Source organism: Chlorocebus sabaeus, chromosome 12 (assembly GCF_047675955.1).
Source record: "Chlorocebus sabaeus isolate Y175 chromosome 12, mChlSab1.0.hap1, whole genome shotgun sequence".
In the NCBI taxonomy this organism is placed as follows: Eukaryota; Metazoa; Chordata; class Mammalia; order Primates; family Cercopithecidae; genus Chlorocebus; species Chlorocebus sabaeus.
The window spans coordinates 108,286,261-108,311,889 of NC_132915.1; the positions used below are offsets into that span (position 1 = coordinate 108,286,261).

The 25,629-nt window shown below is 46.9% G+C and overlaps 1 protein-coding gene across 4 annotated transcripts in view; it reads right to left on the bottom strand.

Moving 5' to 3' along the window:
- Positions 1-9,923: 9,923 nt before the first annotated feature.
- The window catches only part of AK8 (adenylate kinase 8), a 155,530-nt gene continuing 139,824 nt past the window's right edge, over positions 9,924-25,629 (bottom strand). For 3 of the 4 annotated variants that reach the window (XM_008005849.3, XM_008005845.3, XM_037994151.2), the window contains 2 exons: positions 11,775-11,855; positions 9,924-10,270 (listed from right to left, as the gene is read on the bottom strand). In XM_008005849.3, the coding sequence (XP_008004040.2) occupies positions 10,033-10,270; positions 11,775-11,855 (319 nt within the window). In that variant the 3' untranslated portion in view covers positions 9,924-10,032. The remainder of the gene's footprint in view (positions 10,271-11,774; positions 11,856-25,629) is intronic. The other variant, XM_008005846.3, reaches the window with a different exon arrangement.

A 25,629-nucleotide genomic window follows, 5' to 3' on the forward strand; every position in this document is an offset into this window, starting at 1 on the left:
CTTGTGCCATTTCCAGTTTGGGGCTAACATGAATTAAACTGCTATTAACATTCTTATTCATGTCCCTTTCTAGGCTTACGCACTCGTTTTGTATATACTAGGAGACGAATTGCTGGGTCACAGGGCAGGCATGTTCAGTCTTGGCAGATAATTTCTTAACAGTTTTCCAAAGTGGTTAAGCCAATTTCCACTCCCACCAGCACTGTACGAGAGTTCCTGCTGCCCTATGTTCCCTCCAACACTTGGTATTGTCAATCCTTTTACATTCTGGTGGTGGGTGTGCAGGCACATCTCATTGTGACTTTTAATTTGCAAAACTTGGATCACCAATGAGGTTAAGCGTTTTTCGTGTACTTAATTGACCATTCATGTTTTCCTCTGTTAAATACCTGTTCATGTATGTTTCCATTTGTTTATTTGAATGCTTGTGACTTGGTAATATTTAGGAGTTGTGCACATATTCTGGGCACTAATACTGTTTGGGTAAATGCATTGCAAATCTTTCCTCCCAGTCTCTCTTTCTTCCCTGGGGCGGAGAGGGGAGACTCTGCACTTCGCCTCCAGTGTCCCATGTGTGCACCATTTTAACTGAAGATCTGGGCCACCGGGCTCAACACACACTTCCACGGCAGCTGTGGCTTCAGCCGTCTGTCTGGATTCCTACTTTCATATCCTTTTCGGCCAAGTATATTTCCTGCTAGCTCAGTTATAGTTACAAGTCCCTGGCCCTGTCACCATATTTCATTCAGAATTTTTTGGGATATGTTTTAAGAGGCATAATCAGGATCTCTAATCTGCAGGTTGTCAGAACTGGAAGTCTCCAGTTACTTTTGAATGTTTTCTTTTCTTTTCTTTTTTCTTTCTCCCTTCCCTTCCCTCCTTCCTTCCTTCCTTCCTTCCTTCCTTCCTTCCTTCCTTCCTTCCTTCCTTCCTTCCTTCCTTCCTTTCCTTCTCTTTCTTTCTTTCTTTCTTTCTTTCTTTCTTTCTTTCTTTCTTTCTTTCTTTCTTTCTTTCTTTCTTTCTGTCTTTCTTTCTGTCTTTCTTTCTTTCTTTCTTTTCTTTCTCTTTCTTTCTTTCTTTCTTTTTCTCTTTCTTTCTTTCTTTTTCTTTCTTTCTTTTCTTTCTCCTTCCTTCTTTCCTTCTTTCTTTTCCTTTCCTTCTCTTCTCTTCTCTTCTCTTCTCTTCTCTTCTCTTTCTTTGCTTCTGACTGTCTCACTCTGTTGGCCAGGCTGGAGTGCAGTGGTGCAATCTCGGCTCACTGCAACCTCCACCTCCCACGTTCAAGCAATTCTCTGCCGCAACCTCCTGAGTAGCTGGAACTACAGGCACATGCCACAACATTTGGATGATTTTTGTATTTTTTGTAGAAACAGGGTTTTGCTATGTTGGCCACGCTGGTCTCGAACTCCTGGCCTCAAGTGATCCATCTGCCTCAGCCTTCCAAAGTGCTGGAATTACAGGTGTGAGCCACCCTGCCCAGCCATGTTTGAATTTTCGTGTTCTCACTATAAGCGTCCTCCACAAAAGGCAATGATTCTCAAAGTTCAGGTCCACAGACACTTGATCAACGGTGGGATGTTTGCTACAAAAACAGATTTCCAGGCCCCGCCCTGAAGTCGTTAAATCAGAATCTCTGGGGATAGAGCCCAAGAGTCTTATTTTTTGTTTAATTTATTTTAATTAATTTATTTATTTATTTTGAGATGGAGTTGCCCAGGCTGGAGTGCAATGGTGTGATCTTGGCTCACTGCAACCTCCACACCCCAGGTTTAAGTGATTCTCCTGTCTCAGCCTTCTGAGTAGCTGGGATTACAGGTACCAGCCATCATGCCTGACTAATTGTTTTTGTATTTTTGTAGAGACGGAGTTTCACCACGTTGGCCAGGCTGGTCTTGAACTCCTGACCTCAGGTGATCCACCTGCCTCAGCCTCCCAAAGTGCTGGGATTACAGGCGTGAGCCACCGCAGCCAGCTGAGTCTTTTTGTTTTTTTTTATAGACCGAGTCTCGCACTGTCGCCCGGGCTGGAGTGCAATGGCATGATCTCGGCTCACTGCAACCTCCGCCTCGTGGGTTCAAGTGATTCTCCTGCCTCAGCCTCCTGAGTAGCTGGGATTACAGGCACACACCACCACTCCTGGCTAATTTTTTGTATTTTTAGTAGAGATGGGGTTTCACTATGTTGGCCAGACTGGTCTTGAACTCTTGACCTCGTGATCTGCCCACCTTGGCCACCCAAAGTGTTGGGATTACAGGTGTGAACCACCATGCCTGGCCTGAGTCTTCTTTTTAAACAAGCATCCCAGATAATTTTACCTGCTGAGCCATCGCCCTAGGGAAAGCCTCTCCCAGTGAGCTGCTTAGAGACAAAATGACATGCTTTGAGTGGCTAGAATCCCCATTTGCAAAAGAATGAAGCTGGACTCCATCCTCACACCATACAGAAAGGTTAACTCACAACGGACCACAGACCTATGTGTAAGAGCTAGAACTATACAACTCTGAAGAAAACATAGGAGCAAATCTTCGTGACTCTGGGTTAGACAAAGCCTTTGTAGACACCAAATGTACACGTGACAGAAAAAATAGATACGTTGGACTCAATCCAAATTAAAAACTTTTCTACTACGAACAGCATCATCAAGAAAGTGAAAAGAACCCACAGAATGGGAGAAAATATTTGCAAATCATATATCTAATACAGGACTTGTCTTTAGAATATATAAAGAACTCGGCCAGGCGTGGTGGCTCATGCCTGTAAATCCCAGCACTTTGGGAGGCCGAGGCAGGTGGATCACGAGGTCAGGAGATCGAGACCATCCTGGCCAACATGGTGAAACCCCTGTCTCTACTAAAATTAAAAAAAAAAAAAATTACCTGGGCCTGGTGGCGGGTGCCTATAGTACCAGCTACTTGGGAGGCTGAGGCAGGGGAATCGCTTGAACCTGGGAGGTGGAGGTCACAGTGAGCAGAGATCGCGCCACTGCACTCCAGCCTGGTGACAGAGCCAGACTCTGTCTCAAAAAAAAAAAAAAAAAGAATATATAAAGAACTCATCACTCAATAATAAAAAGACAAACGATCCCATTTTAAAGTGGGCAAAGGATCTGAATAGACATTTCTCAGAAGAAGACATACAAATGGCCAATACGCATATGAAGAGTTGCTCAACATTCTTAGTCATCAGGGAAGTGAAAATCAATGAGATACCACTGCGCACCCATAGGGTGGTTATAGAGACAGATGTGAACAAGTGTTGGCAACAATGTAGAGAAATTGGACACTTCAGGCACTGCTGGGGGAAATGTAAAGTCTTGCAGCTGTTGTAGATACAGCCCGGCGGTTCCTCAGAAGGTTAAACAGAATTATCAAACAACCTAGCAATTCCATTCCTGGGCATATACTCGAGAAATTAAAACATCTGTCCACACAAAAACTTATATGCAAATGTTCACGGCAGCGTTATTCATAACAGTTCAAAAGTGGATACAATTGAAATGCGTTCAGCTGATGAATGAATACACAAAATGGGGCATATTCATATGATGGAATATTACTGTGCAATAAACAGGAACGAAGGACTGATCCATGCCAAGACGCGATGAACTTTGAAAGCATCAGAAAGAAACCAGACACAAAAGGTCACATGTTATGTAATTCCATGTATGATTGAATGTGAAATGTACAGAATAGGCAAATCCATAGAGACAGAAGGTAGAGGAGTGTTTGCCAGGAGACTGGGTGGGGAGAAGGAAATGGGGAGGGACGGCTAATGGGTGTGGGGTTTCTTTGTGGGACAATGAATTGTTCTTAAAATAATGGGAATGGTACAATTCTGTAGACATACTAAAAACCATTAAATTGTACACTTTTATTGTTATTTATTTATTTATATCTACTTATTTATTTCGAGATAGAGTCTCATTCTGCCGCCCAGGCTGGAGGGCAGTGGTGCAACCTCGGCTCACTGCAACTTCCACCTCCTGGTTTCAAGCAATTCTCCTGCTTCAGCCTCCCAAGTGTCTGGGATTACAGGCGCCCACCACCACGCCTGGCTATTTTTTGTATTTTTAGTAGAGATGGGCTTTCACGATGTTGTCCAGGGTGCTCTCAAACTCCTGACCTCAGGTGATCTGCCCGCCTCAGCCTCCCAAAGTGCTAAGGCATGAGCCACCACGCTCGGCCTAAATTGTATACTTTTAATGGATGAATTTTATATGTGAATTATTTCTCAATAAAATTGTTTTTATATATATTATCAATGAATACATATATATTTTTTAAAGTGGCTAGGAGGTTTGTTGCTATTCATTCCCCTCCATTACATACAACGATGGAATTTCCACCTGTCAGTCTGTTATGTTTTGTAGAGTGCATAAAGATATCACCATAGATGAGATCCTGATGCTTGCCCAGCTTCAGGTACAACCTCCCCATGAATCTAAGGCAGCGGGCTCAGTGAATAGACATCTCCGACCTGGGCCCGTAGAGAGGTCCACATTTTTTGTTCTTCCTCTCCATCTGGATATCAGGGGAGTATCTTGCTGTTTCTGAGAATAACCAACTGGTGCCCCAGTGGTCATAGGTAAATTAGATGTCAGTGTCCTCATTCTGGCTGTGGGGTCCAAGATCAACTGGAAAAGATTCACAAAGGAAATATGAGCTTGATAGGAAAAACTGGAGTTTACTGTGTGGACATCACTAACATACAGAAGTGACGGCCGTGAAACTTGACCTCAGCCCTCTCATGCCAGGGAAGGAATGCCGAGGCTGGTTGGTCTGTAGTGTATTTGATGCTCCTGAGCTGTTGATAAAAAATACAAATAAAAAATAGGCGGGGCGCGGTGGCTCACACCTGTAATCCCAGCACTTTGGGAGTCCGAGGCGGGCAGATCATCCGAGTTCAAGACCAGCCTGGCCAACGTGGCAAAACCCCACCTCTACCAAAAACACAAAAATTAGCCGGGCGTGTGCCTGTAATCCCAGCTACTCAGGAGGCTGAGGCAGGAGAATTGCTTGAATCCGGGAGGCAGAAGTTGCAGTGAGCCGAGATGGTGCCACTGCCCTCCAGCCTGGGCGACAGAGCCAGACTCTGTCTCAAACAATAATAATAATAATCACCATCATCATCATCGTCAGGAAATTGTTTCGCTAAAGGGCAAACTTTGTTATTAGGTCCTAGAGCCTGGGCCCTGGTCCTTCTGCCCTTCTTGGAATCTGGAGCTGACCCTTGGAACCCCTGTGTGTGGAGACAAGTGTAAAATTGGTCCAGTGCACAGTGCAGGGCTTTGTCTGTCTTTTTTTTTTTTTTTTTTGAGACGGAGTCTGGCTCTGTCGCCCGGGCTGGAGTGCGGTGGCCGGATCTCAGCTCGCTGCAAGCTCCGCCTCCCGGGTTCACGCCATTCTCCTGCCTCAGCCTCCCGGGTAGCTGGGACTACAGGCACCCGCCAGCTCGCCCGGCTAGTTTTTTGTATTTTTTAGTAGAGACGGGGTTTCACTGTGTTAGCCAGGATGGTCTCGATCTCCTGACCTCGTGATCCGCCCATTTCGGCCTCCCAAAGTGCTGGGATTACAGGCTTGAGCCACCGCGCCCGGCCGACTTTGTCTGTCTTATCACCTGCTATAGGCCCAGAAGAAATGGGTGCTTCGGGCAGAGTGGTGCTTGTTTAATATTTGTGGAATGCATGAACCTAAGAACTGAAAAATTCATTAACTCAACTTTTTTTTCTACTTTACTTGATGGAGACGGCTTTAATAATGACCTTGGTCTCCTCTGGTTAGAAGTGGACAAGGGACCCTTTATTCTTATTATTATTATTTTTCTTTTTGGAGATGGAGTCTCGCTCTGTCCCCCAGGCTGGAGTGTCGTGGCACAAATCTCAGCTCACTGCAATCTCTGCCTTCCAGGTGCAAGCGATTCTCCTGCCTCAGCCTCCTGAGTAGCTGGAATTACAGGCGCCCACCACCATGCCCAGCTAATTTGTTGTATTTTTAGTAGAAACGGGGGTCTCACTATGTTGGGCAGGCTAGTCTCCAACTCTTGACCTCAAGTGATCTGCCCACCTTAGCCTCCTAAAGGGCTGGGATCACAGGCGTGAGCCACCACGCCCAGACAAGGGACCCTTTTTAAATGCTCAAGGCTTTGGCCACAGAATCCTCAGTCTCCCCACCTGTAGAATGGATATCACAGAAGGGACAAGTCCAGAGGGGGAAGAAGCCTTGGCCCTGGACGCAGGAGACCTTGATTCCTTCTGTGGAGGAGTCAGGAGGATCTTGTTGGTTGCCTTTCAACAACCTCAGTGTTTTGTTTTGTTTTGTTTTGTTTTTTCCCAACCAAGTCCTCTTCGTTGAGATATTCACTCATCCTGCACACGGCTAAGGCTCCAGGACCGAATGAGCATTTCCTAATCAGTGTAAGATGATGAGCACGAGGCACCACCTGGCGATGGCTGTGGGCCCACACCTGGGCTTGGGACTGAGACAGAATTGAAGCACTAACAGCCCAGGTTAGTGGCCATGTACCCCTCGCTTCCCTTCCCTCCCTCTTTTTTGGTGAGGAGAACAATGACTTTCCTGAAAGTTCTCATTGGCCAGAACTTTGTTCCATGGTCACCCTAGTTGCAGGGAAAATCAGGAGTTTTAGGTGGTTACCTTAGTAGCCTGAACAAAGTGTGGGTTCGATGGCATGGAGGAAGGGAACCCCCAAAGGAAGGCATCCATCAGTGTCTGCCTCACGAGTAAGAACATTTAGGGACTGGGCGTGGTGGCTCATGCCTGTAATCTCAGCACTTTGGGAGGCTGAGGCAGGAGGATCACTTGAGCCCAGGAGTTCAAGACCAGTCTGGGCAATGTAGAGAGAACCCCGTCTCTACTAAAAATAAAATGACCTGGACATGGTGCTCTGCATGCCTGTGGTTCCAGCTACTTGGGAGGCTGAGGTGGGAGGATCACTTGAGCCTGGAAGGTCAAGGCTGCAGTGAGCTATGATTGTGTCACTGCACTCCAGCCTGGGACTGGACCATGTCTCAAGAAAACAGAGAAAAAAAAAAAAAAAAAAAAGAAAGAACCCTTAGGTTCTGTCTCTTCTTCCTCTATCATTCTATTATGAAGTGTTGCAGTAAACATCCTGGAACGTGTCTCCCTGTGCACGTGTGAGTTCAAGGGTAGAAGCTGAGAAGTGACATTGTCCCATGTTGAATGGGTGGGGTACGTTACGTGCATTTCACATTTTAGTAGATGCTGTCACGGTGCCCTACAAGGTGACTGAACCAACTCGTATTTCCCCTGCAGTGGGAGAGAATCTGTCTCCCCAGTTTCACCAGTCAGTTCTCTCTCTCTAGGGCTGGACAGTGCGGCTACCTTGTTCACAAAAGGTGGGGGATTCATGAGAGGCAGGACAGCATAGTGGGGTCACATGCCCTAAGTCGGCCGCCGGCTGCCTGTGTGAGCTGAGGAAGCCACAGGCCTCTCTGAGCTACAGTTTTCCCATCTGGATGATGGAGATCATAAGTTTTCTCCTTTTCCAGGCTCTTGTGTGGATGAAATGAGCCTGTATGTGCCAAGACCTCACCATAGGGGCTGGCCCAGGACTGGTGCACAGCACATGGACTCCCACCTATTTGCTGTGTGCGGGTCCCTCAGATGCCTTCTTTTCCAGATCAGGCCAAGGAGGGGTGAGGACCAGGCTGATTTTTTAAATCTTGCCCAAATTCCTTTCTAAGGGGTCTGGGAAGTCATGCCCTACAAACCATAAATTCTCATCAGATGGGTTTTATTTAACTCTGTATATCGTGACTTACTTTCCAATCTGACTCTGGCGTAACAAGGGAAAATGTCAACATGTTTCACTCCAAAATCTATTTCCTTGTCATACCTTGGAACCGCCCTGCCAAGTCTCTTGTGGGAAAAATCCACATTCTATAGAGAGTCCCCTTTCCCTTTGTTTTCCTTCCTTCCTTTCCAGATTCAGGAGATAATCAGCTAAGAGCCAGGCACCCTTTTAAGTCCAATAAGAAACATTTTACAAGCTGCTCTCTCCGAAGTCTGCTGTCTGAGAGCTTCCTCTGCACGATAAAGCTTGATCTCCGCAATCCTTTATCTTAACCTCAACATTTCCTTTCTATTAATCCCAGGTCTTCAGATAAACTCAACCAATCGTCAACCAGAAAATGTTTAAATTTACCTATAGCCTGGAAGCTCCACACCACGCACAGCCCCCGCTACCCGCCCCCCAGCCCGCTTTGAGTTGTCCCGCCTTTCTGAACAAAACCAGTGTATTTCTTAAATGTATTTGATTGATGTCTCATGCCTCCCAAAAGTATATAAAACCAAGCTGTACCCTGACCACCTGGAGCACATGTTCTCAGGACCTCCTGAGGGCTGTGTCATGGGCCACAGTCACTTATATTTGGCTCAGAACAAATCTCTTGGCCGGGCGCAGTGGCTCACACCTGTAACCCCAGCACTTTGGGAGGCCAAGGCGGGCGGATCATGAGGTCTGGAGATTGAGACCATCCTGGCCAACATGGTGAAACCCCGTCTGTACTAAAAATACAAAAATTAGCTGGGTGTGGTGGCAGGCGCCTGTAGTCCCAGCTACTCGGGAGGCTGAGGCAGGAGAATTGCTTGAACCTGGGAGGCAGAGGTTGCAGTGAACCGAGATCGCACAGTGAACCGAGATTGCACTCCTGCCTGGATGACAGAGCGAGACTCCATCTTAAAAAAAAAAAAAAAAAAAAAAAAAAAACTCTTAAAATATTTTACGAAGTTTGACTCTTTTTGTCAACAGAGAGAAGGACAGTTCCTCCCCTTTTAACTTCTGTCAAGCATAGTGATTAACATGGCAATCAAACCAGAGCTTTCACCACAGGATCAGTGCCTGGAAGAAACAAGACTAAATGGAAGTAAGCACATGGATTAAAACTGAAAATGGGCTGGGCATAGCGGCTCATGCCTGTAATTCCAGCACTTTGGGAGGCTGAGGCAAGAGGTTCACTTGAGCCCAGGAGTTAGAGACCAGCCTGGGCAACATGGCGAAACCCCGTTTCTTCAAAAAATACAAAAATTACCCAGGCATGGTGGTGCATGCCTGCAGTCCCAGCTACTTGGGAGGCTGAGGTGGGAGGATGGATTGAGCCGGGGAGGTTGAGGCAGTAGTGAGCCGAGATCATACCACTGTACTCTAGTCTAGGTGACAGAGCAAGACCCTGTCTCAAAGAAAAAAAACAAGAACTGAAAACGGAGCTCTTCTATACATATGTAATTTTTTTAGGTGTTTATTTTATTTTATTTTATTTATTTATTTTTTGAGACAGAGTCTCACTGTGTCGACCAGGCTGGAGTGTAGTGGTGCGATCTCAGCTCACTGCAACGTCCGCCTCCTGGGTTCAAGCAATTCTCCTGCCTTAGCCTCCCGAGTAGCTGGGACTACAGGCGTGAGCCACCATGCCCAACTAATTTTTGTATTTTCAGTAGAGACGGTGTTGCACCATATTGACCAGGCTGGTCTCGAACTCCTGACCTTGTGATCCACCCACCTCAGCCTCCCAAAGTGCTGGGATTATAGGCGTGAGCCACTGTGCCCGGCCAAGGTGGGTGTTTTAAAAGCTATGTTTGTTGAGTGCTTCTAGAGCCAGGCACTGTGCTGAGATCTTTATCGGCATCACCACTCCTTATCCCACAGCAAGCCTGTGAGGCGGCTATGGTTTCTAGCCTCAAGTTGGTTGTGAGAAGAGAGGCACTGTGGGTTGGGACTCCAAGGACACACCATGCATTGGTGTTGGAGCCACCACTTGTCCCAGGTCCGACTCCAGAGACCCGGCCTGCACTCCACTTTACCACCACGGTGGGCTTCACCTGTCCTGTGTCCCCAGACCCCTACATGAGGCCAACTTCCAGCCACCTCACCTTCAGGACGCACGAGACTGTACCCAGCACGCTTTATTGGCTTTTTAGGGGAGCTTTGCAGAGTTTGGGGGGCTGGGAGCAGGGGATTAACTCTTTCCCTGGGGCGGCGCTCCTGGCTCTGAACCCATCAGGGGATTTTCTTGGGCAGCGGATTAATGATGCCGCTCTCGATGTATTCAAAGACGGTGTATGGGTCCTGGTCTCCGTTGAGGGTGATGGCCGACCCATACAGCTGCTCCAAGTCGGCCGAGTGCCTGTAGAACAGGTCCATTTTCAGCTTGACCTGCTCTTCAGCATCCTTCGGGTTCTGCAGGAGGCGAGCCTGGATCTCCATGGTGGGAGGTGGCTTGTACATGAGGTGGTACCTGCAAGGGAGGAAGGAAAGCAAGTGACCCACGGCCTGGCCCGGAAGCAGGGAAGAAAGGGACTCTCTACTCTATTGTGGACCAATTTGGGGTGCCCTGGCCACCACCACCATTGCCAAACATTTGCTACTGTGGACCGCTGTGTGCACACCTTTGACTGATGGGCCCTGGAGCTACAGAGAGACCCAAGATGTGCTCCCCACTCAAGGGAGAGGGAGAGAGATCAGTGATAGGAGGACAGAATACAATCATACATGGGCGAATTCTTTCCTTCCTCCTTCCCTCTCTCCCTCCTTCCCTCCTTCCTTTCTCTTTCCCTCCCTACTCTCCCTTTCTTCCCTCCCTCCCTTTCTCTTCTTCTTCCTTTTTCTTTTCTTTTTTGAGACAGGGTCTCACTCTCGCCCAGGCTGGAGTGCAGTGGCACGATCTTGGCTCACCACAACCTCCGTCTCCCAGGCCTGCACCACTACTGCCCAGCTAATTTTTGTATTTTTAGTAGAGAAGGGGTTTCACCATGTTGGCCAAGCTGGTCTCGAACTCCCGACCTCAGGTGATCCACCCGCCTTGGCCTCCCAAAGTGCTGGGATTACAGGCGTGAGCCACCGTGCCCAGTCTCTTCTTCCTTTTTCCTCCCTTCCATTCAATGTTTATCTGCACTGAGTCCAGCGTTAAATCTGCCGCTGACAGTGCTATGGTAAGTAGGACAGGCACTGGTTCTGTGCCTACTGAGCTCACAGTTAGCTGAGGGAGTGGGACATTACAGCAACTGTGGAGATGGAAGGAAGTTCCACAGCCGTTCACTGTTGGGAGAGACTCCAGGGACAAGGTGACATGAAGGCCACAGTACTTGAGATGGGAAAGCTAAAAACTCCCACGACAAATCAGGTCTATGTTTTAGAAAAATCCCTGCACTTCCTTCCTGCCCCGCCCCACCCCACTCCTGCGTCCCCACCAAGAAATGGGACCCTGATTGTCAGGAGAGATGGCAACACCTGCCTCTGAGTGACTGTGGGGTTTTCCACTGCGTTTCAACATGAGTGCCGTGCTTGTACTTGGTCAGACTGCAGAATCAAACTTGGAATTTACCTCCTGTAACTATGGGAAGCCTCAAAGGAAACTTGTGCCCGTGGGGATGGGTTTGTACAGCAACCACCGCCAGGATTCATCGTGGTTGGAGGAAAGGCCAGTGAGGAAACACACAGGCGACGCCCATCCCAGGCTGCCGTTCCACATGCCGAGATTAAGCTATTGACCTCAGGACAGAGTGGGTGAACATTTCACCATTGTGTTGCTTTAGACACACATTTTCTGGTTATTCTTCCAGGCAAAGAGGGTCAACAGATATTGCACAGAAGAGCCAATTGGATAAAGTCCATTTTGATCATCATCCTTCAGTGGTCACTAGTGTTATCCCTGCAATGGTTCCACCATGGCATTGCTCAGGCAGTTGGGTCTGGCCCCTGGCAGCCCCCAGATTGCCAATCGCCAGGAACACAGCACAAACCTCTCCCCAGTGACTGGATCAATTCTTCTCAGAGTCAGCCGCTCCATGATGGAATCAAATGGCACATTCAGGAAAAATACCCTATAAGGAAATAAACCATATTAATAATGGTTTTTATTTCCTGTATTTTATGATGCTTTGACATCCCGGGTCTTGCGAATCCTGGAGAGACTGCTTCTCCCAGGGCTGGCTAACTCCTAGAGCCAGCAAGCAGTGCGCCTGCAAAACACCGCCTTTCATGTACAGCCCAACCACTCCAGAACGTGTCCTCAACTGCTTCCTTCATCTGACTCTCACACCCCAAACCAATATTTTTCCTGCCCTAAATCACCCCAGGGCTGGGTGCCAAGCAACTAGAGACCATCCCTGCAGACCAGAGCCTGCCTGTCAAAATTATTCCAACTGCCCAATCCTACGCTCACTGTGACTTGTCTGCCTTCTGGGACATGCTCTCCCCTCACTCCTGTTGCCTCCTGACCAATCGTGGTGCCTCCTCAGGTGGTCCTGCATGGCATGGCGTGCCCCTCTTTTCTTGGGAGCTGTGAGTAATAAACTCATCTTTCAGTGACATTGGCTTCTCTGTATCATCACCTGGTTACCTCTATACCTTAGATTTGGGGTGCAATTAAGACAAGAACAAGCAGATGGTCATGGGGAGCTAATCCCAGGCTGGACTGTCGTCACCCCAGACGAGCGTGGGCATCATTTCCCGCACATGGGTGGAGCCACTGGAGCCACTGCTCAGCGCTCTGGGATACCACACTTGGAGGTCACCAGGGACAGATGTGGGACAGGAGGGCTCCCTGTAAGGATGCTCTCAGCTCCCCTGGTTCAGGGACAGCTCTCAGCCCCCATCCCTCCTGGGGGTGGGACTCCCAGGGATGGGGATCATTGTTTGGGTGAGCTTTGGGGGAACATCTTGTTCTCCAGAGCCACACAGTCTAGCTACAGAGAGGCTAGACTCTTACCTCCACTATGGACTTGCTGTGTGAGCTTGGACTACTGACCCAGCCTCTGTCAGACTCAGTTACCCCAACTCTAAAATGGGGCTAATTATAGTTCCCTAGTGTTGAAGATTTAATGAGATAAAGTGTGTGACAAGCTCAGTGCGAGGTCTGCACAGACTCGGTGCCCCAGCGTGGCAGCTGTTATAATTTAGTCACCGTTCCTGGATACCCTTCCTGGGAGTTCAGGCTCCCTGACTGCCCCTGCCCTCCTTGGAGAGGTGGGCTTGGTTGTTCTCAGCTTTCTCGCTTTCTCTTTCTCAAAGGAGCCCTGGACCCAAAGGAGCAGGACACTCCTGCCAATAAGCCCAAATCAGAACCCAGCAGAAGAGATGAAGCTCACTCCTGATTCTCAGACTGGGAGCACCGGGAAATTCATCTCTCAAACGCCTAGTTCCAATGGTTTAGTCCCTACCCCCCTTTTTAGGGCAATGGAACACTTACTTTATATAAAACCTTTTTTTTTTTCTTTTAGAGGCAGGGTTTCACATTGTTGTTCAGGCTGGAGTGCAGTGGTACAATCACAGCCTACTGCAGCCTTGACCTCCCAGGCTCCATCGATCTGCCCATCTCAGCATCCTGAGTAGCTGGGACTACAGGTGTGCACCACACGACCCAGATAATTTTTGTATCATTTTTTCAGAGATGGGGTCTCACTATGTTGCCCAGCTGGTCTCGAACTCCTGGGCTCAAGAAACCTGCCCCCTTCAGCCTCTCAAAGTGCTGGGATTACAGGCGTGAGCCACCATATCTGGCCTATATAAGACCTTAGGAGAGTGGTTCTCCACCAGGGGTGATTTTTGTCCCTCAGAAACCATCTGGCAAAATGTCTGGAGCCATGTTTTGTTTTCCCAGCTGGACGGTGATGCTGGAAAGCACCTTCTAATGTACAGGACAGCACCCACCTCAAAGAATGATCTGGCCCCAAATGCCAAGTGCATGGTCGAGGAGCCCTGTTCACACAGTGTGTGAACAAACACAATGACAAGAGGTGTGGCTGCTCCGGCTAGGAGAGGTGGGGCTGGGGAAGAGCCAAGACCCCGAAGCTCCCACCCACAGAGCTAAGCCAGGTCTTCTAGCGCTAAATCATCTTGGTTCACTTTTTAAAAATAACTTTTGGAACATTCCATTGCTCACTTACTATTCGCTCGTTTGCCCTTTAATTCATTTATACATATATTTATCAAGTGCTGGCTGCGTGTCGGGCACAGTAGGAAGCTCCAGTGTTTACCAGCTCACCGTATGGAATTTAGGCACTACATTTAAGAATCTCCTCCTTGACGACATTGACGGGGTCCTATGACTGGCATGTGCAGTGTCCACTGGGGCCAAAGTTGGTGACAACATCAGCGACAACAAGAAAACATCAGTGACAACAAACACTCCTTGTGCACCTAAAGCCTTGTATTCATTTCACTTTCAAGAAAGTAAACTCAGGCCAGAAGCACCTCTACGTGTGGAGAAAACACATACAAATGACACCTCCCTCCTTCCCTCCTAGCATAATCAAAAGATTAAATCAAAAGATGAACAGAAAGATTAAAATCCCAAATGTGGAAATCCCAAAAGCCAAATTCTGAGCGATTCGTGCGTTTTCAGTAGTGCCCAGGCTAGCTGCATCATGTTAGACGGGATTATTACCTTGTTATTGTCTTGGAAACTAAATATGGTTTCAGGAGGTGCCTATGGGTGCCAAGTCGACAATACGGTGGGAGATTTTTCAGTTATTTTCAGACTGCCTCCTCCAAGTCAGTGAACAAAAGCAGCCAGTCACTGACATCCTTGGAATTCTCCAGATGTGTTGAGTAGGCTGCCAAGAGGCCACGCTTTGGTAGGTCCAATGGGACACTGGTTCCCATGGGGCCCAGACCAGCCTTTGGGGTACAGGTGTCACCTGCTTTGTCCAGAACAATAAAGCATGTGCTCAGGAAATGCCTGTGAAGGAATGAAGAAATGAACCCACGGTACCCAGGCCTAGTATTCTTTTTAAAGTCTCTGCCCACTGCCTGTTTTTTTTTTTTTTTTTTTTCATCCCTGCCAAAAAAAAAAACCTCATCTAACTGGTAGAACTGAGAGTGATCTAAAATCCTAGGGTTGGGCGGGATCTTAGACATGTAATTTCCAGGGATCAGTTGCATCAGAATCCCATCAGGAGCCTTTGACAGTGGATGACTATGCCCCTCGCCCAGAACTACTGAGTCAGTGGCATTGGAGGGAGCCCAGTGTGGCCCTGGTGACTGGAATCCACTGCCTTGGAAAACACCCAGGCCAGGGATTCTGAGCCAGGCACCCCATGGGTCCCGTGAGCCCCGGAAATTCGATGCAAACTGCTGACTACATGGAGAATGTGTGCCCTCCTGGGTGCAGGGTGGGCTCGTCAGATTCTCAAAGGGCTGCTGGTCCTTAAACGTCATGACGAATCTGAGTCAAAACCTCATGTTTTAACTCAGCCCTCGGCAAAGCTGGGGCTGGCCCCGATCCTGCACGCTGTCCTCATGCTCACTGTTCTCCTTGGCTTGTAGACACCTTTTCATTCTCCTGATTCCCTCTGGGGCGCCACCCTGACCCCCTCGCATCCCTGTGGCTTGGCTGGAACTACCAGGTATGGATCATAATCCTGAAAGACCAATCCCCAATGTCCCAATCCCAAACGCTGAAATCCTGAAAGTTCAAAATCCCTGAAGTCTACATTATAATGTCTAAAATCCTGAAGATCACTATTTCAAAAGACGAAAATCCCAAATGTGGAAATCCTGAAAGCTGAATTCTGAGTGATTTGTGTCTTTTCGGTGGTGCCCAGGCTAGTTGTATCATCTTGGAAACTAAATATGGTTTCAGGAGGTGCCTACGGGTGCCAAGTTGACAATCGGTGGACTTGCGGACTTAATTTTATGTGTCACCTTGACTGGATGAAGGAGCACCTAGCAAGGTGGTAAAGGATTCTTTGGGGCATGTTTGTGCAGGTTTCTCCAGAGGAGAGGGCGGTGAGTCTGAGAGGGTGGGTGCGGAAGCCCGACCCTGCCCTCAGCGTTGGTGGGCCCTGCGTAATCAGCCAGGGTTCCAGAGACAACCAATACAGAAGGCGAACCGGTCTCTCTCTGAGGGCTGGACAGGCTGTGCTTCTGCTGCCTTGGACATCAGAAATTTGATTTCATGGAATTGCTTATCACAGGGCTGACTGTGTGTGAGCACTGCATATGGATATGGAAAGTTTAAAACTTCCTCAGTGAATGACCAGATGTCCTATTTTTGCATCTGCATTTGAGAAGGATAAAGTTTCTTGAGAGCTCAGCTCTCTGGATGACTATATACGTGGTGCTGACCCATCTGGGTTTTTGGTCAATCTTGTCAAAAGACTGAGGTTGTGCTGAAGTGGGAGGATCCCTTGAGCCCAGGAGTTCAAGGCCAGCCTAGGCAACATTACGAGACCCCGTATCTGAAAAACAAAACAAAAAACAAAGGTAGGTTGTCTGTCATGGTATTTCAGTTGACCACAGTTGCAAAGCTGGGTTCCCACAATTACCAACCATAGTAATAGGCATCTATACATTTCATTTTTAACCTATTTCTTTACGAAGATGATTCATCTGCTCAAAACTGTAATACCCGTGTGACTGCTATTAGTGTACCTGAGCGTTTATGTTTGTGAAATATGTTATTAGGGCCAATTTTATTGTGTAAAGTGGCCTACAAAGTGCTCTGTGGTGTTTTTAATATCTCAGATAAATCCCCTTTTCAAAATGTAAATAAACATCTTTTAAATAATTAAAAAATGTTTTTTCCAGAATTATATTTTTGGGATTTCGATCTTTCAGCATTGTGATTTTCAGAATTTTAGACTTTAGGGATTTCTGACTTTTCAGGATTTTAACATCTGAGATTATGGCATTCAGGATTATGTCTTTCAGGATTATGATCGGTTTCTGAACTAGTTTGCCCCAGGGCTGTAGGGCTGGGCCTGAGGGAGGCCCAGAGGTCACCAATCTGAGTGCTGGCTCCTCCTGGCCACAGGAATTTGTTTAGAATGCAAGGCTGATCCAAGCCAGGTCTATGAGAGGCCACCCCAGGGCTTGCTGGAGAGAAATGAGCTTCATTTCTGCTGAGGCTGCAAAGGCAATGAAGTGGAAGCCCGGGGTTGCCTGGGGCTTGCATCCGTAGAGAGCCTGAGAATGAAGTTCATGCCATGACAGCAGAAAGATGGCGAGACATTGTCTGGGGCCCTGGATCAAGCTGTGCCTGTAGCCAGCCTCAGCACTTCACTGATATGAATATATATCTATCTCTTCTCTTGCCTAAGCTGGGTTTCCTGCAATTGTTACCCAAAGGACACATCATATGTCCAGTTTTCCCAGTGCCACTTGCTTCTAGAAAATGTGTGAACTTAAAACAACTGTGAGTCCCTGAGCACAATCGCGTTCTCCTTCAAGGCCAGCTTCTCCCGTGGCCTTGCTTCTCCCTCTCTCACTTTGCCCATGCTGCTCGCTGAGTTTTGCTTCTGCCCAGTCGCCAGGAAGCCCCTCACTGGTGCCTGATGAAAACTGCAGCTGCCCGGCTGGGCGTGGTGGCTCATGCCTGTAATCCCAGCACTTTGGGAGGCCGAGGCTGGTGGATCATCTGAGGTCAGGAGTTCGAGACCAGCCTGGCCCATATAGTGAAACCCTGTCTCTACTAAAAATACCAAAAAAATTAGTCGGGTGTGGTGGTAGGCACCCGTAGTCCCAGCTACTCGGGAGGCTGAGGCAGGAGAATTGCTTGAACCCGGGAGGCAGAGGCTGCAGACAGCCAAGATTGCGCCATTGCACTCCAACCTGTGCAACAAGAGCAAAACTCTGTCTCAAAAAAAAAAAAAGAAAAGAAAACTACAGCTGCCCCTCCATGAAGCGAGTCCAACTGTTTCCCCAGCAGCCTGGAGGGGCTGGGAGCCATGAAAAGCCACGTCCTCCTTGCACATGTGCTTGATAATGACTTCCATTCACAATGTGCTGCAAAATAACAGCCACCCAAAAAAAAACCAAAAAAAACAAAAAAAAAAACATGCGAGATCGGGGAGTGTGTAAACACAGGGAGTGCAGGTGTCGCAGCGGCTTTCATCCCTGACGCTGTGAACACGCGGCCCCCCTCGCACCCCCGGTACTGCGAGGCCCGACAGCAACACGAAAACACGGCTATCACCGCGGCTGGCGGCTCTGGATGCCGACGCCAGTAGAAAGGAAGCAGGTTTGGAAATCCCTGATAATTGAAGCTGCTTCATAAACAAGCCCCATTTGAAAGATTTTTAACCCAGCGTATCAAGACTGCTTGTCGTCGTTCAAGGGAATGGCTTGTGAAAGGCTGGCAAGATCAGACGCACAAGGACACCAAATGGGTGCTTGAAGCACACTGCTGGGGACAGCCTCGCTGCGGAGGGCCCTGCTCCATGCTGGAAGCTTCTGATTATCCTGGCTCATCGCGCCCAATGGGAGGGCCAGGTGGCGGGGTGCAGGGGCAGCCCAGGCCACTCTGCTGAGAGCTACTGCCCTGTGCACACCCCCAGCCACTGGTTTTCTGTTTTCTGCTGTTTATTTACAGAGCCAGGAAAGGGAGAATGGTGAAAGTAAAGAATACTGAAAACAGGGTGTGCTGGGCAGACCCTCCTGGTGTGGGTGAGGGTAGTGGGTGCCTGGATTGGCCAGGGGCGGGCACTCTACCTGCCCCTGGGTTTGCAGAACTTCAGGCCGGTGGATGCGTCAGGAAGGGAGGTGGAAGGTGCCTTGGGAGGTGTCTCTAATCCCTGCTCCAGGTGGGCACCTGGATCAGCTGCCTCAGCACCTCCCTGGAGCTTATTAATGATGCTGCCCACCCACTGGAGTCCACGTTTAACAAGATCCTCAGTGATGTGTAGGCACATTAAGGTTGGAGAAGGGTCACGCTGATCCGTGTTTCCAAGATTTGTCTGGTGTTGAAAATTATCTGGAAGGCTTGCCTAAAATACAGATTGCAGGCATCCCTTCCCCCAAGAGCTACTGAACCAAAACCTCCAGGGGAGGGGCTGGGAGACCTTTATTTGTAAGTCAGCAGTTCCGGTGATTTTCATGCCCAGGCAGGTATGGGAGCCATGGCTCTCATCCATGGTCTCACCCTTGGCCGCACCCTGAAACCAACAAGAGTTTTGAGCATGCTGAGGCCTGGGCACCACTCCCGGAGATGCTGGTGTAATTGGTCCAGGGTGAGGCCTGAAAATGGGGATTTTTAAAAGCTCCTCACTGGGTGTGGTGGCTCACGTCTGTAACCCCAACACTTTGGAAGGCTGACACAGGAGGATCGCTTGAGCTCAGGAGTTCAAGACCAACCTGGGCAACATAGTGAGACCCCATCTCTACAAAAAGATTTTTTAAATTAGCGGAGTGTGGTAGTGCACCGATAGTTCCATCTACTTGGGAGGCTGAGGTGGGAGGGTCGCTTGAGCCCAGGAATATGAGGCTGCAGTGAGCTACAACCACACCACTGCACTCCAGCCTGGGTGACAGAGCAAGATCCTGTTTAAATAAATAAATAGATTGGGCACAGTGGCTCACGCCTGTAATCCCAGTAGTTTGGGAGGCTGAGATGGACAGATTGCCTGAGGTCAGGAGTTTGAGACCAGACTGGCCGGCATGGTGAAACCCCATCTCTACTAAAAAATACAAAAATTAGCCAGGCATGGTGGCATGCGCCTGTAGTCCCAGTTACTCAGGAGACTGAAGCATGAGAATCGCTTGAACCCCAGAGGTGGAGGTTGCAGTGAGTGGAGATCGCGCCACTGCACTCCAGCCTGGGCGACAAAGCAAGACTCCGTCTCTAAATAAGTAAATAAATAAAAGCTCCCTGGGTGGCTGTAGTGTGTAGCCAGGGTTGATTCAATGCCCTGATTCAATCTACTTAGTCTACTGGGTCCCAGAGAGCTGAGGGGTTCGTACTCTGTCACTCTGAGCATTGGTGTCAGATATCCAATGACAACTGGGGGCTCCAGACCCACCCTTGTAATGCCCCCTCCAGCCACACTGCCTGAGACTCTGTTTGAAGAACACAGGAAGCCTCCTTCCTCAATGACCTTGAAGCTCATCCCCTGCTTTCATCACTGGAAACTGAGGGTGAAATTTACTCTGGATCCACGGATGGATTTGGCAAATTGAGAGATATGATGTACAATAACTGACTGCAAATATGATGCCCAGTTCTGCCCAGAGGCAGGGGCCTGACTGTGTTGGCCTCTTGATCTTAACCAATAAGCCTCCACTATTGCAAAACCCTACACAAAGCAATATGATATAACCACAGGGAGATACTACTTCACACTCAGTAGAATGACTGTTACACGTTAAAAAACAAACCGTAAAATAAGTGTTGGCTAGACTGTAGAGCGAATGGAACTCCTGCACATTGCTGGTGGAAATAGAGCATGGTGCAGCCTCTGTGGAGAATGGTACGCCGGCTACTCAAAAAATTAAATGCAGATCCAGCAGTTCCACTTCCGAGGATACAACCAAAAGAACCGAAAGCAGGGACTTGAACAGATATTTGTACACCAATGTTCTTAGCAGCAGGATTCACAACAGCCAAAAGGTGAAAACAACCCAGCTGTTCATCAATAGATGAATGGATGAACAAAATGTGGTCCACAGTCATGCATTGCTTAATAACAGGAACACATTCTGAGAGATGTGTTGTTTCGTGAACATCATGGAGCACACTTACTCATACCTAGTTGGTATAGCCTACCACACAACTAGGCTACAGTCCTGTACAGCATGTTACTGTATTGAATACTATAGGCAATTATAATGCAATGGTAAGTACTTGTGTACCCACACATATCTAAACATAGAAAAGGCACAGTAAAAATACGGCATCAGAATCTTATGGGACCACCATTGTGTGTGTGGTCTGTCATTGACCAAAATGTTGTTATGCAGTGCATGACTGTACATACAATGAAATACTATTCGGTCTTTTTTTTTTTGAGACGAAGTCTCCCTCTTGTCCCCCAGTCTGGGGTGCAATGGTGTGATCTTGGCTCACTGCAACCTCTGCCTCCCAGGTTCAAGTGATTCTCCTGCCTCAGCCTCCTGAGTAGCTGGGATTACAGGTGTGTACCACCATGCCCAGCTCATTTTTTGTATTTTAAGTACAGACGGGGTTTCACCATGTTGGCCAGGCTGGTCTCAAACTCCTGACCTCAGGTGATCCACCTGCCTTGGCCTCCCAAAGTGCTGGGATTACAGGCGTGAGCCATCGCGCCTGGCCAATCAGTCTTAAAAAGGAATAAAATTCTGACACATGCTAAAACCTGGATGAACCTTGAGGACATTATGCTAAGTAAAATAAGACAGACACAAAAGGACAAACATTGTATGACTCAATTTTTTGAGGTCCCTAGGGTAGTCAAATTCATACAGACAGAAAGTACAATGGGGCTTCCAGGGGCAGGGGGAAGGGGAAATTGGGAGTTAGTGTTTTAGTGAGTCTAGAGTTTTAGTTTGGGATGATAAAAAAGCTCTGGAGATGAGTGGTGGTGATGTTTGTACAACAATGTGAAGGTATTTAATGCTACTAAACTTACACTTAAAGATGGTCAAAATAGTAAACTTCATGTTCTGTATATTTAACACACGCACACGCAAACACAAGCAGTTAGTAGACATTATAATGAAGGCAACTGGGGGAGAGAAGTTCTCTGACCTTGAACAAACTTACAATTTAATGAGGTTCTGAATACATGCATGTAAAGAAATAAACACATGGACAAAACAATGAACCATATGATAGTATTAATTCTACACGAACTGTAATGCAAATGCTACATAAACTCTTTCAGAAAATAGAGGAGGAAGGAATACTGATTTTATTAGTCAGCTTTTCCTTGATACCGAAAACCAGACAAAGACATTAAAATAAAACTACAGACCAACATCCCTCATAAACACAAATGCAAAAATCCTTAGTAGAATATTAGGAAATTTAATCTAGCATTACATAAAAAGAATAACATGTTACAACTAAGTGGGATTTAGCCTGTGAATGGAAAGCTAACATTCAAAAGTCAATCAATATAATTTACTGTATCATTAGAAGAAAAAGTTTATAATCATCTCAACAGATGTGGAAAAAGATTTGACAAAATTTTACACCAATTCCTGATAAAAAACTCTCACCAAACTAGAAATGGAAGGGAAATTCCTCAACCCAATAAAGGGGATTTACTTAAAAACTATAGTTAAGATCATACTTAATGCCCAAAGACTAAACACTTTCTCACTAAAATTGGGAACAAGGCAAGAATGTCCACTCTCACATCTACTATTCATCATTAAACAGTGAGTCCTGGACTGTACAATAAGACAAGAAAAGGATATAACAAGCATATAAATTGAAAACAAAAATATCCCATCACTCTCTCTATTTGTCATCTATTTGTAGATGACATGATTGTCCAAACAGAAAGTCCCAAAAAATTTTCAAAAAAGCTACTAGAGCCGGGCGCGGTGGCTCAAGCCTGTAATCCCAGCACTTTGGGAGGCCGAGGCGGGTGGATCACGAGGTCAGGAGATCAAGACCATCCTGGCTAACATGGTGAAACCCCGTCTCTACTAAAAATACAAAAAACTAGCCGGGCGTGGTGGCGGGCGCCTGTAGTCCCAGCTACTCGGAGGCTGAGGCAGGAGAATGGCGTAAACCCGGGAGGCGGAGCTTGCAGTGAGCCGAGATCGCGCCACTGCACTCCAGCCTGGGTGACACAGCGAGACTCCGTCTAAAAAAAAAAAAAAAGCTACTAGAATAGGTAAGTTTAGTGAATTCGCAGGATAAAAGATCAATATACCAAAAAAATGGTCTTTCTAGATACTGGCAATAAACAGAAATTGAAATTTTAAAGTACCATTTATAATAGTACAAAAATAAAATATTTAGATGTCAATTTAACGAATACTAGGTCTGTGTACTGAAAACTACAAAACACAAATGAAAGAAATCAATAAGACAAATAAATGGGTAAGCTATACCATGTTCATGGATGCAGAGACTCAATATTGTAAACTGTCCATCATCCTCTCCTAATAGAGCTACAGATTCAATGCAATTTCAATCAAAACATTCCAACATGTTTTTCTGTTTGTTTTTGACAGACAGGGTCTCACTCTGTTACACAGGCTGGAGTGGAGTGGTGCACAGCAATAAATAATAACTCACTGCAGCCTCAAATTCCTGGGTTCAAGTGATCCTCCCACCTCAGCCTCCTGAGTAGCTTGGAAGGCATGAGTCACCATGCCGAGACAACAAGTTTTTTTAATATTCTATACAAGTTAATTCTAAGATTTATATGGAAAAAAGGAATTAGAATTATTAAAACAATGTTTAAAAAGAAAAGCAAATTGATTTTAAGACTGACTACAAAACTTCAGTAATTCAGACAGTGTGGGGGTATTAGTGAGAAGATAGACACATAGATCAAAGGAACAGAATACAGAGTACAGAAATAGACTCCAACAAATGTCATCAATTACTTTTCAACAAGATTTGAAGGCAATTCAATGGAAAAAGACTGGTCTTTTCAACCCAGTGATGCTGGAACAACGGGACATCCACATGCAAATAATAATCTTGACCCACACCTCACAGCATATACAAAATTCAACTCAAAATGGATCACATACCTAAATGTAAAACCTAAAACTTATTAAACTTGTAGAAGAAAATCTTTATGACTTTGGGTTGAAGATTTTCCAAGATATGACACTAAAATAATGATCTATAAAATAAAGAATTGATAAGTTAGACTTTATTAAAAACCTAATAATTAAAAATATCTGCTCTTCAAGAGACATTAAGAAAATGAAAGATAAGCCACAGACTGTGAGAAAATATTTGCAAAACACATACCTGACAAAGGATTTGTATCCAGAATATATAAAAATGTGAACTACATGCACAATACTTGACATATACAAGGAGGCACAGACAGACCCCTTACTACCTTAGTATTTGCAAATGTGACACTCAAACTGGGAAGATCTGGCCTAGAAAAATAGTTTCCTGAAAAAGGTTGACTCTGCCTCCTCCTTCCATGGCAATGACGCTGTTTGGGTTTTAAATGAAGTCTCGGCTTCTGTCACACAGAGCCTTTTCTTGGGTCTGAAACACACATCCAGGGTGCACCCTTCTCAGGCAGGCTGCAGCTGACGCTGGCTGTGGAATAATTGTGGAGTGTCTCTCAAGGGGAGCTTCGCAGTGACCACCACAGAAGAAGGGACCCAGCGAGAAAGGAGAGCCATCCAGAAAAGTGCAAATGACACAGTGGATTGCCACTTAGAATGGTCGGCTTATCTTTAATTAAATGTGTGCCCGTGACACATCAGAGTGGAGATGTAACATCGCCGTCGAGCAATGGCAACCTGTGGGGCATTCATGTAACACAGAGCGGGAGTGGCCGTTTTGTATGGATTTGTCAGGACAAGGTCTCTGTCTAGGCTAAAGGGAGAGAGAGGCTGCATCCGTGCCTAGGGGCAGGTGTGAGCAACAGGCTGTTAGAGAGTGCAAACTGAAATGGAAGATGAGGATGAGCAGAGGATGAGAGGAAGAAAGCAGCCTTGGGAAGAACTGGGTGGAAAGTGCAAATGAGTCATGCAGAGGCTACCAACAAACAGAAAACCAAAGTGAGCCACTGTGGGAGGAGTCGGCCTCTGAGTACCCTGAGCGTGGGTGGTCTGAGCACTGGCGCTGGGACAGCCTTGCGGGCGCTGTGTCCTCCGCTCCTGGCATGTGCTAAGTGCTTATTTAGCACACGATTTCCCATTGTTGAATTACTTTTTTTTTTTCCCCCTTTTTTGAGACAGAGTCTCGCTCTGTCGCCCAGGCTGGAGTGCAGTGGTGTGATCTCAGCTCACTGCAACCTCCACCTCCCGGGTTCAAGTGATTCTCCTGCCTCAGCCTCCCGAGTAGCTGGGACTATAGGCGCCCGCCACCACGCCCGGCTAATTTTTTGTATTTTTAGTAGAGATTAGGTTTCACCACGTTAGCCAGGATGGTCTCGATCTCCTGATCTCGTGATCTGCCTGCTTTGGGCCTCCCAAAGTGCTGGGATGACAAGTTGGAGCCACCAAGCCCAGCCTAAGTATCTTAACATGGGCAGTTTTCACATCCTCAAGTCTATTCCCAATGACTGTTCGACTCTTTTTTTTTTTTTTTTTTAATTTAAAAAAGTTTTAAAACCGAGTGCCTCCTTTTCTGTTGGTCAGTACAATTTGATCACAATAAATATATCCTTTATAGCTCAGGGTAAATTCAAACATTCATAATAACACAAATGATACTTTGTTCAGACCACTCGTTTGGTACTCTAACAAAACCATTGTCCATTTCTAGCTAGACTGGGACGGGAGGGGCAGTTCAGGGATGTTTCCCTTGGGCAACCTCTCCTTTGAGCCAAGGATAGTTTCCAAAGGAAGTAATCCAGGGGACACACTTGCTCATTGGTGAACACTATTACAACAAACAACACAGAAGTATGTTCATGACTTTTTTTTTTTTTTTTTTTTGAGACAGGGTCTCACTCTGTCCCCCAAGGCTGGAGTGCGGTGGAGCTATTGTGGCTGGCTGCAGCCTCTATCTCCAGGGCTCAAGTGGTCCTTCCATTTCAGTCCGCCAAGTAGCTGGGACCACAGGTATGCTAATTTTTTAATTTTTAATTTTGTAGAGACTCTCCTTATGTTGCCCAGGCTGGTCTTGAATATCCTGGGCTGAAGCGGACCTCCAGCCTCAGCCTCCCAAAGTGCTGGGATTATAGGCATCAGCCACCATGCCTGGCCTGACATATTGTTAATTTAAAAAATCAGGTTATA